Source organism: Gymnodraco acuticeps, unplaced genomic scaffold, assembly GCF_902827175.1.
Source record: "Gymnodraco acuticeps unplaced genomic scaffold, fGymAcu1.1, whole genome shotgun sequence".
Lineage (NCBI taxonomy): Eukaryota > Metazoa > Chordata > Actinopteri > Perciformes > Bathydraconidae > Gymnodraco > Gymnodraco acuticeps.
In genome coordinates, this window is record NW_022990685.1 from 406,184 (window position 1) to 420,891 (window position 14,708).

General features: G+C 42.4%; 1 protein-coding gene across 2 annotated transcripts in view; it reads right to left on the reverse strand.

The window, feature by feature from the left end:
* znf608 (zinc finger protein 608) overlaps positions 1-14,708 on the reverse strand; it is a 118,483-nt gene that overhangs the window by 40,817 nt on the left and 62,958 nt on the right. For both annotated transcript variants that reach the window (XM_034230286.1, XM_034230285.1), the window contains exon 2: positions 13,198-13,468. In XM_034230286.1, the coding sequence (XP_034086177.1) occupies positions 13,198-13,468 (271 nt within the window). The remainder of the gene's footprint in view (positions 1-13,197; positions 13,469-14,708) is intronic.

Sequence of the window (14,708 nt, forward strand, 5' to 3'; positions counted from 1 at the left end):
TGAGACTTGACTTGGACTCGTGACCAAAGACTTGAGACTTGATCAAGTCTCACCCCACAAAGACTTGAGACTTGACTTGGACTCGTGACCAAAGACTTGAGACTTGATCAAGTCTCACCCCACAAAGACTTGAGACTTGACTTGGACTCGTGACCAAAGACTTGAGACTTGACTTGGACTTGCAAAAAAAGACTTGTGAACATCTCTGGTGTGTGTTTGAGAGAGAGAGAGAGAGAGAGAGAGAGAGAGAGAGAGAGAGAGAGAGAGAGAGAGAGAGTGTGTGTGTGTCTGTATTAGAGAGTGTGTGTGTCTGTCTGTCTGTGTGTGTCTGTGTTTGAAAGAGTGTGTCTGTGTGTGTGTGTGTGTGTGTGTGTGTGTGTGTGTGTCTGTCTGTCTGTCTGTGTGTGTGTGTGAGAGAGAGAGAGGGAGTGTGTGTGTGTGTGTTAATTGTTACAGCTCAAATGTATTGCAAAAACGTCCATGTTAAAAAAAAGACTTTAAAAAGCTGAATATTTTAAAAAGTATAACATATTTTGAAAAAGTTGAAAGTTTCCCATCATGTGCTGAAAAGGCTGAATAGTTTGATATTTGAATGGTTCCTGCAGCTGAAATTAGTCTGAAGGAGTTAAATAAATATATTAAATGTAAGCAGTAGTGATTGAATGTTTACAAACACCTGTGTGTGTAAACCCAGAGATCAAAGGTTTCCATGGTGTCTGCTCTGATTGGATGATGTGACTCACGTGTGTGTGGCTCCAATCTGCCCAGCAACACCTTGACAACCAACTGCAGCACTGAGTCCCATAAGAATGCATTGAGGATTATATCTGACAATTTTGCCACCTGTTCAAAAACTATGGCTCTTATCAAAAAATGAGCAGACCGTGAGCATCAGGGAACCCCAATGAACTGAAATATGTTTTTTTTTGGGTTTTGTGTGTAAAATGTGGAGATGGGAGCAGTTTGTCTAAAGTGTACTTCTCTCTGCTCTGAAGAAAGATCCAGAACAATTTAACATGGGAATCCATTGGGAGCTAGCTGGACTTTTTCTCTCTTCATGCCCTCAAGAGGCATTTTGTTTAATATTTGTTCTTATTTTATTTTTATTTTCCAAGCTAGGAGAAGTTTTCCTACGTTTTTCATGAAGAAATATGTCTGAGGAGTGTAGGGTTTGGGAATTATGGCAAGTTTAAAACATTTTTGGGGGAGAATTTCAGGCACTGCTGCACTCTGTTTTGAGATCAAAGCACTCTAGAGTTAACGAGCTGCTCCATCCACTCTAATGTAAAAATCTTAAAAATGCCTCTCTACCAAGCTCCAAACTAAATTCAATATCTCAAAAAGTTGAAAAGATATCAAATCTTTTATACAAGTTTTATAACTGAAGGTATTGTGATCATTTGAAAGTTGGAATGAAGTGTCTGGCTGACATTATGTGGAAGGAGATGCATTTGGCGCAAAGTGTAGGAAAAGTGGATTTGAAGGCATCTCCCATTGACTTCAATGTTAAAAAAAGATTTTAAAAAGCTGAATATTTCAAAAAGTATGAAATATTTTTAAAAAGTTGAAGGTTTCCCATCGATTCCTGAACAGGCTGAATAGTTTAATATTTGAATGGTTTCTGTAGTTGAAAATAAGCTGAAGTTATGGAGAGCCAAAGTATTGGCTGAAAGTTTAAGGGGAAGAATAAAGATTTGAAGTACTATAGTGGAGTGTCGGGGCCAGTGGTAATTGGGGTGGAAAATTGTTTTCCTGTCGAGGGTGTGTCATTAATCCTCGGGAATGATCTGGCAGGGGGTAGGGTCCTCGTGAAGGCAGATATGACTTGTGTGCCAGCAGAGTCTGGGGCGGTGGACGTCCTGGCGGATGCGTATCCGAGGGTGTTCTCCTCATGTGCAGTCACGCGGGCCATGGTTATTAAGGCTCTGGCCGAGGAAAAGGACGACGTGGACTTGTTTGATACCATCATAGCGACTGTTAACGGGGTGCCTGAGTGTCGTGACCCACTTATGGATATTCCCCAGGGTGCAGTACCACGGGAGCCTGAGGTGGAGGGGGCGCTCCCAGGGCAACCCGACTTGTGGTCATCGTCTCAGCTTGTTCCTGAAATTTCCCCTCTTGAATGTGATGCTGTTCTTCCATCTATTCCAGCCGGTCTCAGCCCTTTACTGCCCTCTACTTCCTCGTGTGAATCTGCCAGTAGCGCGGCTGGGTTTTCTTTTGCTCGCGAGGAGCTTATTGCGGAACAGGGTAGAGATCCAAGCCTGTCAGGCCTTTTTGCGAACACTGTGGGAGTGGGAGAGAGTGAGGTTTCTAAAAGTTGCTATATCCTGAGGGACGGGGTATTGCTGCGTAAATGGTCTCCTAGCCTCGACGCGTCAGCGGAGAATGATTGGAATGTGGTGACGCAGATTGTGGTTCCGTTTAGATACCGTCACGATATTCTGTGTTTGGCTCACGATCACAGGCTCGCAGGACATCTGGGGGTCAATAAGACATATGATAGAGTGCTGCGTCAATTTTTTTGGCCAGGGTTGAAACGGGATGTGGTGCAGCACTGCAGGGGGTGTTCAACGTGTCAGGTGGTGGGAAAACCTAACGGGGTCATTCCACCGGCGCCACTCTACCCTATCCCGGCAGTGGGGGAACCTTTTGAGAGGGTTATCATTGATTGTGTGGGTCCACTCCCTAGAACCAAGGCAGGTAATGGCTTTCTTTTGACCATTATGTGTGCCAACACACGGTTTCCGGAAGCGATTCCACTGAAACGGATAACGGCCAAAACAGTGTCACAGGCCTTGGTGAGGTTTTTCTCCGTTTTTGGTTTGCCTCGCGTGGTACAGTCCGACCAAGGTACGCATTTTGTACCCTCGCAGGTTTTAAAGCAGCTGGATATATCGCATAGTTTCTCTAGCCCATATCACCCACAATCCCAGGGGGCTTTGGAAAGGTTCCACTCCACGCTAAAAACAATGCTTCGGGCGTTCTGTCGTGACACGAAGGACGACTGGGATGAAGGGGTTCATTTAATGTTGTTTGCCGCAAGGGAGGTGGTGCAGGAATCTTTGGGATTCAGTCCTGCAGAGCTGGTATTTGCGCATTCGGTTAGGGGGTGTCAATAAGACATATGATAGAGTGCTGCGTCAATTTTTTTAAGCTGCTGAGGGAGAAGTGGTTGGGGGAGAGCGAGCCGAATAACCTGTTAGACTATGTCTGTGGCTTTAGGGAGAAGCTGAAGAGGGCATGTGAACTAGCGAGGATAAATCTGAGTAACACACAGGGGAGGATGAAGGGCTGGTATGACAGGAAGGCTCGGGATAGAACGTTTGTGCCAGGGGAGAGGGTTTTAGTGTTGTTGCCTGTCCCAGGCTCCAGCTTACAAGCACGGTTTAGTGGGCCGTACCTGGTTAGAGAGAAAGTAGGGGATTTGGACTACCTGATCGAGACACCGGATCGTGGGCGGAAGACTCGCTTGTGTCATGTTAATATGATTAAGCCATATTATGTGAGGGAGCCTCTGGTGAATCCTATTGACAGTATTGTTGTTCCCTCTGCGAGTGTGTCCACTGTGCCGGTGTCAGTTTGTATGTTGGCCCCATCTAGCGTTGATGAGAGTATTGACAGTCTTTGTTTTTCAGAGGGGGTTGGAGAACTGGAAGATGACGTCATTATTCCGTCCAAGGCGGTCGTGGAGGGACGGTTGACAAACACTGAGTCATTGATCACTCTTGACTGTCATCTTGGCCATTTATCAACAACGCAGCGAGATGATATCAGGGGTTTGGCTGGGTCTCATTGTGAGCTGTTCTCCGATATTCCTTCGCGCACTAACGTATTACAACATGACATCGATGTGGCGGAGGCATTACCCATTAAACAGCATGCGTATCGCGTGAATCCATATAAGCGGGCGCGGTTACAGAAAGAGGTGGAATACATGCTCACTAACAATATCGCTGAGCCCAGTTTCAGCCCATGGAGCTCGCCGTGCTTATTGGTTGATAAGTCAGACAAGACGGATAGGTTTTGTACGGATTTTCGCCGGGTAAATAACGTGACTAGGCCTGATAGTTTTCCATTGCCCAGAATGGAGGACTGTGTCGACAGGGTGGGGAGTGCGTCTTATGTAACCAAGCTGGATTTGCTGAAAGGATACTGGCAGGTGCCACTTACGGATCGCGCTAAACAAATTTCTGCGTTCGTGACACCTGACAGTTTCCTGCAATATACGGTAATGCCGTTTGGTATGCGCAACGCGCCTGCGACTTTCCAGAGGCTGGTGAATCGTGTGCTGTCAGGCATAGCTAATTGTGAGGCCTACCTCGATGACCTCGTCATCTATTCTGACGAGTGGGAGGGGCACATGGTTAGTTTGCTGGAAGTTTTTGACCGGCTTGGTCAGGCAAACTTGACCCTAAACCTGGCCAAGTGCGAGTTTGGCAGGGCGACCGTCACCTATCTTGGCAAGGTAGTGGGGTGGGGGGAGGTCCGCCCTGTCCACTCCAAGGTGGAGGCGATACTTGGCTTTCCAGAGCCTGCTACACGTCGGGACCTCCAGTGTTTTCTGGGGATGACGGGGTATTATAGGGGTTTTTGCAGGAATTTCTCAGCGGTATCTTCTCCCCTCACGGATCTCTTGAGCCCGAAGATCCCATTTCAGTGGACGCCTAGGTGCACTTTTGCGTTTCAGCAATTAAAGTCCATCCTGGTCAGTGCTCCTGTCCTCGCAGCGCCTGTGTTCACAAAGCCTTTCAAGTTGGCTGTGGATGCTAGTGAGCTGGGCGCAGGCGCGGTGCTTCTGCAGGACGATGACAGGGGTATAGAACATCCGGTGTCGTATTTTTCTAAAAAGTTTAATATACACCAGCGGCGCTACTCGACAATTGAAAAGGAAGCATTGGCCTTGATTTTGGCTCTCTCCCATTTCGAGGTGTATGTCGGTTCATCCCAGGTACCGATTAAAATATACACCGACCACAACCCGTTGGTCTTTATAGGCAGGATGCGGAATTCGAACCAGCGGCTAATGCGCTGGAGCCTTTTCCTGCAGGCCTTTGATGTTGACGTGGTTCACGTCAAGGGCAAGGACAATGTGTTGGCTGACGCGCTATCACGGCTGTAGTCAGGGGGGGGGGGGGCTATTTATCCATGGGGTGGTGTGGGGGTTATGGCCGTCCATACCGGTGCTGTTAGTACAATTCGTATTTGTTATTGTGCTGACAGTATTATTGTTTCTTGTTTCCTTCTTCTGTTTATGTTCATTCCCCCATTTCGCCTTGGGGTTATGGACATAAAGTTGGGATGTGTTTGTGCCCTGATCGGGCGCTCCTAGTGTGATGTGTCATGTCTAGCTGTAGTTTCCTGTTATGGTTTTGTAGTCCTTATCGTTTCCCCTCCAGGTGTACCCATTTGTAATTAACCCAGGTGTGTCTTGTCTCGTCATTACCTCATGTATAAGTATTCTGCCTTCCCCTTTGTCTGGTGCTGATCCTGTCTGTGCAGTATGTGTTCTTGTCTGTCATTACTTTATATTTCCTTTGTTCAACCATGGTGGTAATTATTAATTAAATTATTTTTTTGATTACTTCGGCTACCGTCTCCTTTATTATGTTGCCTTGACTCGACACTGAGCCTGCTAACAGTCAATGGTAACGTAATACCTACCATAGCTGAGGATCTTGGGTAATCAGTTCAGTGGCTGTGTATCGCAATGAGGCTCGAAATGTCCCTTATAGGACTACGTCTGTTTCCGGTTATTTTTATTTTGAAGTTCAGTTCCTGACGGACGCCAAAAATGCCCGATATTATGGAATCAAACAAATAAATAAAAACAAGGATAATTGTGTGTTTATTGGTGAGTAAATAACAGTGTGTTATTTAGAAAAGAATAACAAATTAGAAGGAAAAAAAGATTTTAAAAACTTCAGATTTCAGTATTCTGAGGCTCTGAGCCCCATTTCTTTTCCTCACTGACGACAAAAAAAGTCCGACATTATACGATTTAAAATAAAAACAATAATCGTGGCTTGATATTGAGTAAGAACATGTTTTTATGAACCCCACAGCTTCCGGTCTTCCAAGACCCGAACGAACAAAAAGACGTGCTGCAGGCACGAAACATACTACCAATAGAAATACATTGCTTTTAAAATCGTTCTGTGTGACACGAAAAAAAGGAGAAAATCGTGTTGGTGAACACGAATCAATAGATTAAATGTCGTGACTATAACACGAAATGCCGTGAGACTGGGTTGAAAGAGGTGCTGCAGTATGAGAAAAATAAAGAGCTTTTTGAACATTAAAGCATGAAGAAATGTCACTGTAGAGGCACTAAATCAGGGGTGGGGCTCCTCCGGGCCCCGGGACATATACGGCCCGCGAGACCATTTGGTACGGCCCTCAAGGTAATTTATAAACACACGCAGGTAGGCAAAAAGTAGGGCTGTCAGTCGATTAAAATATTGTCCATAGTTAATCTCGATTAATCGCACATTTTTTATCTGTTCTAAATGTACCTTAGAGGTATACTTTTCAAGTTTTTACTCTTATTAACATATGAGTGGACAAATATGCTTTATGCAAATGTTTGTTTATTATCACTTGAACATTACAAATATTTGCCTCAATTCAACCTGGAACCTCTCTCATACAATAAAATAATACTGTGTGTGTGTGTGTGTGTGTGTGTGTGTGTGTGTGTGTGTGTGTGTGTGTGTGTGTGTGTGTGTGTGTGTGTGTGTGTGTGTGTGTGTGTGTGTGTGTGTGTGTGTGCGCGCGAAATGCCGCTCCTCTGTTTTTTCATAACTGTCAAAGCATGAGACTGAAGTTCCCACTGTGGGTCAAAATAATGCGCTGTGACCCCGAGGTAACTGTCATTACTGAGTGAAGTCCAATAGTCTCCGGTGAGAGCAACTGTGGAAGTCTTTCTTAAATCCTCCTCTACTTTCGCTGTTTGGACTTCATACAAGTTGTGTATTTTCGACACAGTGGTGGCTCTTGAAGGCAATTCATAAGTGCAGTCGTTGGATGCGACCCGAATTATATCACGCAGCCCCTCGTCCTCCACAATGTTAATTGGCCTGCAAGCTGTCGCCACCCATTTAGCGATCTTTGTTGAAAGTTTGCTGCTCGTAGGCGTGTCCAGGTGTCTCCCCCGCACACTTTCAAGTGTGGTCTGCTGCAAGCGGGCGGCAGGGGCGGGGCTGTCGGCATCAGCAGTGTGCTTGGATTGTATAGATGGTATTTTAAACTCGATGCGCTCTGAAACTACGGGGCGGCCGAGGACAAAAAATGCATACCTACCTACCTACCTACCTACCCACCAACATAATTACATCATGCTCAAGTCCATGCCCTCAAATCTAAGTCAAACAAGTGTAATTTATTTTGTGACAAACGAACGTTTTCGTAGTTTGACGAGGCAATTAATGGCAATGATAACTGTCTAATATGGCTATCTTTTTAGCTAACTTACCAATGTGGCTAACATCTGCAATATACATTTTGTCAATAATTATTTATATTACTGTACTATTACATGTTAATAACATATTTAAAAAAAAATATTTTAGAAAACAAAAAAGTTGTTTGAGATGATGCTTAATTTTATTTAATACGAATTATTGTCATTTATTTTGTTTATTGTTCTCATTGTTTAAAAGTTTGTTTTATGGTTATGGTTCTGGTGTGAAATAAAGCACAATAATTACATTTAAGACTTTTTAAGACATTTATTCCCTTTTTTTAGAAAAGTATCGAAAAAGAATCGGACTCGCAATTCTTGACTTGGTATCGGTATCGAAACCAAAATGTTGGTATCGTGACAAACCTAAAAAAAAACAGAAAAACAGAAAGCCTGTAAATCCTCAGGTTGGAGGGAGAATATTTAGCACGCTTTTTGGTTGATCCACTTATTGCTTAGCAGTTCATTATTTCAATTTATTTGTTCTGTTGTATGCCGCCTTGGAGGATGTTTGTGCTCTGGTTGCTTGAAGCTTCAATTCATTCATTTATAAGCATCTGCATTTCTTGTTTTTGTATTTTATGGTTGTCAAGGTCTGCAAGGGACATTTTATTTTATTTGATTTCAGTGTTTACACTTTACGGATTGAAGTCGTATCCACCGTCTGTTTTTTAAAGGGACCCGGAGAGACGGAGTCTGCAGCAGAGATGTATTATTCACTGTCTATCCTTCCTTTTCACCTCTCTCCATCATTCTGGTCTGTTTACGAGCATATTCCCCTATGCTATGTTTGTTTGTATTGCTTCTCCTTTTCTTTGCCTGGCCGGATGGAGTAGTTCATGGTAATTAATACTAGGCTGGGATACAAACGCCTCCCCGCCAAACTCAACGCTCCACTTCAGAGGCCCTGCGGCTGGCAGTGCAAGATGGGCACAGAGAGATGGGATTATTCATTAGCAGCCTGCAGTCAGGTATTACACCTCCGCAGAGAGGCCGCCGTGCTGAGTGCCGTCCTCGTTAACGGCCTATCAAAGTGCAATTGCGTCAAAAGTGGCGGGTGAATCATCAGGCCGTCTTATCCCCCGCCCGGTACTCCCATGGTATCATTTTGTAGTGTTGGATGAGTTTTTGGCTCTTCTTGTGATGGACTTTTGGAAAGCTCAACGCCAAAATATTTCCTCATGAGGAAGTCGACACATGTTTAAAAATACATCGTTCACACTTTTGGTAATTTTGGAAAGTGTCTTGAAGGAAAAAGATAAGAACTATCCATCTGTAATTGTGGCATATGTTTTTCAAACCCACACTCTTTCTAACACCCAATTTCATTTGGCAGAAACGGGTGAATTCATCTTTTTAGGGGGTAAACTTTGTTAAGATATCCAGCTTTTTGGATCCAAATTCCTCTAACAAAGTGGTGAAGAATAGAAGAAGTAATGCTGTGTGGTTGAGGCAAACCGTTTTTCAATGAAAAATACAGCATAGCAACATTTTGGGATCTGATATTAGTATAGGTATGTCAGTTTACAAGCATAAAACAAACATGGCACAGTTTTTCGTAGACAAAAGAAGGTATCAATAGCCTAATATACGGAATGTATGGTAAGGTGATTTGAGTGGAACTACACTTTTTCTTTTTTTTTAAACTGAAGCAACCTGTTTTAAACTCTCCTCACTGATTATAAAAAGATTATTTTTAAACCCAACTTTTGAGAAAACGTAAATTAATGTTTCTTTCCATCAACTACTGTTAGGCAATTTCGAGGAGTTGTTCGAGGTGAGCAGTATTTGGCGCCATTTGTTCGGCTGGAAAACATTTTTAGAAGAATAAAGCATAATGGACATACAGCAATTGAAGGAGCGCCAGTTGGCCCGCTTTACATCTTCTTATTCTTTCAGTGTTTCCCACAGATATGAAATATACTTGGGCGGGTGGTGGCAAGGGGGGGGGGGGTGCGCGAAAAAAAAGAAAAAGTTTTAACAACATTATTTATTGACTTTTCATTCCGGTATAATCATTTTGCGCAAAGATGGCACTGTTTGTCAGAGCACTTCATCCTTCTGGGATTTCATGAAGAACAGCTCCGACGCCTGTGTGTATGGGAATGCCTCTGGTGCTGGTCCATTAACTGCCAGTGTTTCCCACAGATCTGAAATATACTTTGGGGGGTGGTGGTAGCGGGGGGGGTTGAGGTGACGTGCAACAACATTAACCTTTCTGTTGGTCGCTTGTTAGCAGACCCTTCACGCGATGGCAGAGCGAACAGGTATAGGTACAGGCAGGGTCCATAATGATAGCCCTATAGTTTAAATCTACTACCCACACATGAACATATGGAAATGGGTTACTATTTTAAAAAATTTATGTATTTATTAATGTATTTAGGAACCTATCCATGTGATTTTTAGTGGGGGTCGACCTCAAATCCTCTAGGGGGGTCCAGGGGCATGCCCCCCCTGGTGCATTTTGAGGGGAAAATAAAGAGACTAGATCTATGGAAACACCTATATTTAACAGAACTGTATACATTTCAATAATCATAAAATCATGGCCATAACCAATAACATACCATTTCCAATATGAAAAAAACACTGAAACTTGTTTATTAATTTAGTTTTGGTTCATTTATAGTTGTGAGTGTGTCTGTGCTCCTGAATCAGCCTCTCCTGTCTCCCTCCTCTCCCCCTGCTCCTCTTTGAGGCAGCAGCAAAGACTAGTTTTCTCTCAACAAGTTTTAAAAGTGTATCTTACCTTTTTTCACCTAGTTAACTTTTTATTTATTTATTCATGCATATTTTACTAATCACATTACATTTCATTTAGCTGACGCTTTTTATCCAAAGCGACTTATAATGACCGATTACAGGGACATTCTCCCTGGAGTAACTAAGGGCTAAGTGCCTTACTCAAGGGCACACTAGTGGTGGTGTTCCTGGCGGGATTTGAACTCACAGCCTTCCGATCTTCAGCCCACCTCACTATCCATTAGACCAATCACTACCCTCTCAAATGGAAATATGTGTTTACATAAATGGTGACCACACCGTTTGAGACCCACTGAGAACTTAGACTAAGTTAACTATCTAAACACTCAGAGAGTCCTTTACCTCACCTGAGCTGAGGTTATCCCGAGCTTGAATGACACACAGAGACCAATCAAGGGCTTTGATTTATGATCTGTATGACAGTGGCCATGTCGGCAGGCCACATCATGTGGACAGCCAGTCACCCTGTGTGAGGCAGGCCACTTAACAGGCCAGAAGGAGGCGAGATCAGAGCAAGGGAGCGAGGGATCATTGTCTACAAGTTAATCGATCGCAGATGGCGTCGTGGTCACGGACGAATAAAAAAAAAATATATAAAAAAAAAATTGTATAAAAAAAAAAAAAAAAAACTAAATGGGTCGCGAAATATACTTGGGCGGCCGTTAATATACCTGGGCGGCCCGCCCAAGTATAGTCTATGTGTGGGAAACCCTGTCTTTATATATCAGCTAAATATGATTCCATTGCACCTCTCCCTCAGCAAAGCGTTAAACTTTTTTACAAAATGTAAAGATGTATGGCTTTTCCACTCACTTTTTGTGTATTCCAATGCACACACAAAGACAGGAATGGTAACGGACCTACTGACTCACCTCTTAATATGAAAGGACAAAAAGCATCACTCTACTAAACCTGATTCAAATCCATCTGTAACAAAATCTCCAATGATAACTCTTCTGACATACCATTTCTAAATCTTCACCAGAAACTTGGAAACTCTTGTACCGTTGAAAGCATTTAACTTTAGACTGAATGTCCATCCATTTTACTGAACCTGCTTTGCTCCTTACCTTTCCTGTAATTCAATACATGTGGACTTGGGAAACAGGACAGCATTGCACCCTGATGCTTTGACGTATTTCAGGGTTTTTTCAAACACTCATTGCTAGTGTGGTGTAAGTTAGTGCTGGGCGGTATACCGTTTGATACCGAAACATTTAAATGTTAATACATTTCTAATCACTGAAAAATAAATAAATACCATGATATACCCTGATACCGTTATAATTTACCATGATATGAGGTTTTTTTCATACCGCCGAGCCCTGTAAGTTGTATACCACCTCTTCCATTCTGACAGACACGTCATTATGTTTACTACAAGAGGACGATCAACCAAGCAAGTGGTGCAACCTGCAAAGATCAGAGCAGAATAATCAAATGTAAATCAAACCCAACCAGGACCAGGAGGATTGTCTCATCTGACGCCAGAAACCATTTTAATAGATGCTAGTCATCATTATCCCCATAAACACCAACGTGTGACAACCACTTGACCGATTTTCCATACTGTATGTATGTCACATTCTGACCACCGAACCAACTCCATCCTATGATTAAGACTTTGCAGCTACATCAATGAAGAACTGAGTTTTGCTGTTATTCTTCTGGGAAGATGGTTCCGTTTGGGAAATACAAAGCAGTTCTTTGAACACGAAAATAGATCCTAACGAGGTAGAAGTGTTGACTGAGTCCAGACAGACTGTTTCTCTGGAGCTGTCACAATTTTGGATGCAGTCCTTGTACAGCCTTAAAAATGAAAAGTCCCCAATTACAGTCTTCCTTGCATAATATATCTGGCAAACAACACATCACTTTTTAATAAGGTGGACTAAAACGAAATGCTAAACTGATGCAATAAAAAAACGTAAGCAACCATTTAAAGCACTTTATCGCAAAAGCAAGCATTCACACTCTTGTGGCCGTACCGTACCAGTTGCCACACAATAATGAAGCCAATAAAGATTGACATGCACTCACATTGGGACTTATCTGGGGTTCAGTATCTGGTCCAAGGACACTTTGATATGTGGCATGCAGGGGCCAGCCGCCCCACAATAGTGCAGTGAAAGGTAAGTCTGAGCTTTTTGTTTAGGCTGCAGTCAACATGTTGATGAATCCTTGGAAAGATACTTAATCCTGAGTTGCTCCCGATGGCCAACGCTGTGTGAATGTGTGTGAATGTTAGATTGAATGGGGTGTGAATCGATTGAATGATGACTTATAAATGTATAGCGCTTTATCCAGTCTTTATACAGTAGACTCGATAAAGCGCTATATAAATACAGTCCATTTACCATTTCACACATTGAGGTAAATAAAAGTCAAACTCATTTTCACCATCTTGCCTTACACTAAGCCTCAAGAAATGTATTTCTCTAACTCATATTTGACACATTAGCCTATCCAAGCCATCACCAGCACAGACTAGAATCATTCAAACATTCATGTTCACTTACTCTCTTTTTTAAGACCTTTGATTTTTTTGTATCTTCTTATCTCAAAGGTGAAATGTCTGGAATTATATCAGCATGCCAAATACATACAACTGTAGGGTTACACAAATGTTGCTTTCTGGGATGTTAAATTGCTTTACATTTTGGAAAGTGTTCACAGCTATAAAAAGTGTATGAAAGCATGCAAAATCTGGAAATATCCTTTTCCTCCTTGACCCCTTACAAAAATAAAGTTCAAAATTGATCAGTTTAATTAAAAAATATATTTTTCTACCTTGTGGAATTTATTTATATTTTATTATATTAATCTCAGAAGTGGATATGTCATAGTTTCTGATAACACTAAATAATATACCGTTTTATTTTTATGTTGGTGAAGCAGCCCTTTTTCATGTTACTATAGTGTCACTAGAGATACAGATATCCCAATTATTTTTCAGAAATACTCCTTACCCTCATCAGTCTCGTGCCAGACGATGCCCTCCAGGTTGACACTGGTCCCGGGCAGGCAGGGCCCCAGACAGTCTGAGTCCCCCTCCACTGCTCCTGAGACGCCTCCATCATGCGTGTTGGTGCCTATAGACCTCGTCCTCACCGCCAGCTGCTTGGGGTTAGAGATGGGCAGGGCCGGAAGGGAGAAGGAAGGGGTTGAGGGTAGAGAGGATCCAGGGGCCACGGGGTGGCCTGGAGCAGGGGGAGCTGGAACCATAAACATGGGGTCCACCTGGATGGAAAAAGAGTTTGGTTCAATTTAAACTTTATTTTTGTATAAATTCAATTCAACTTTTAAGTTTTCCAAACACTGTGCTTGAAATATAAATAAAATGTATGCAACAAAGACAATATATAAAAAATAATCATATTATTACAATTCACTTGTTAGTGATATATTATAATGACAAACGTCTGAGTGGGTGTACTTATATGTATGAGCAATTCTTTAGAAAACGGAAATAACCGAATCCACGAGCCGGACTTTGACTGAACTCCGACTTTCTTTCAAAGACTTCTTCATTCATGGGGCTTTGACTTTAATGAGGACATGATGTTTTCATGGGAACTTTTGCACTAATGATACATAGTCTTGCACAGGGACTGCGATGTTGTTGGAAAATAACAAGGAATTCTAAAAACAATATCAAGGAAGACATGTACGAAGTAGAAGATAAGATAATAAAAAGGAAGAAAGGATTATATAAATGAAAAAAGCTAATAATGTAGATAAAAAAACAAGATAATAACAATGGAGAAGTTATTATTAAGTGATTTGTATTGCTACTCTCTTGTCACAACAATGATAAGAGAGTAGCAATACAAATAAATGAATAAAAAACAAAGATACATATATATATATATATCTACGGTAATAACAACCAAGATAAAATAATAACAATGACGATAAGATATTATCCACAAAGGCAAGATAATAACAACTAAGATAAGATAGTCACAATGAAGAATAAATAGTAATAATTATAATAATACCTAGGGCTCCCCCAATTAGTCGACTAAATGCTAGTCGGCGAAAAAAGTCTTTGTCGACACATTTTTCATTAGCCTATTAGTCACTTTGACTCGTCAGCTGGAAAACCCCTCAGACTTCATTCAGAGCTGCGCCTGGTCATTTACATTATTTTATTGGGCAGGAAATCCAAACTGTTGATCTTTTTTAGCGTGTAAAGGACGAGCCCCACAAGGTGACATGCAAACTCCACATGCAACAAGTCGCCTCCATATCCACGCCATCGAATCGCAGCTTCCCGAAGGCCGGCATCAGAACAAAACACAGAGCCTAATTATCCCCGACAACATGTGTTCCTTTCTCATCTGCGTAAAAGGCACAGCTCTTAGCGCGCTGGTGCTGCACTTCACAGGGGCTGCTGAGTTAAACGTCCTGATGCCTCCTGATACCGCAGTGAGCTTTTCCTTCAATAAAACAGCTGTGGGCAGCAGATACTTTGAGA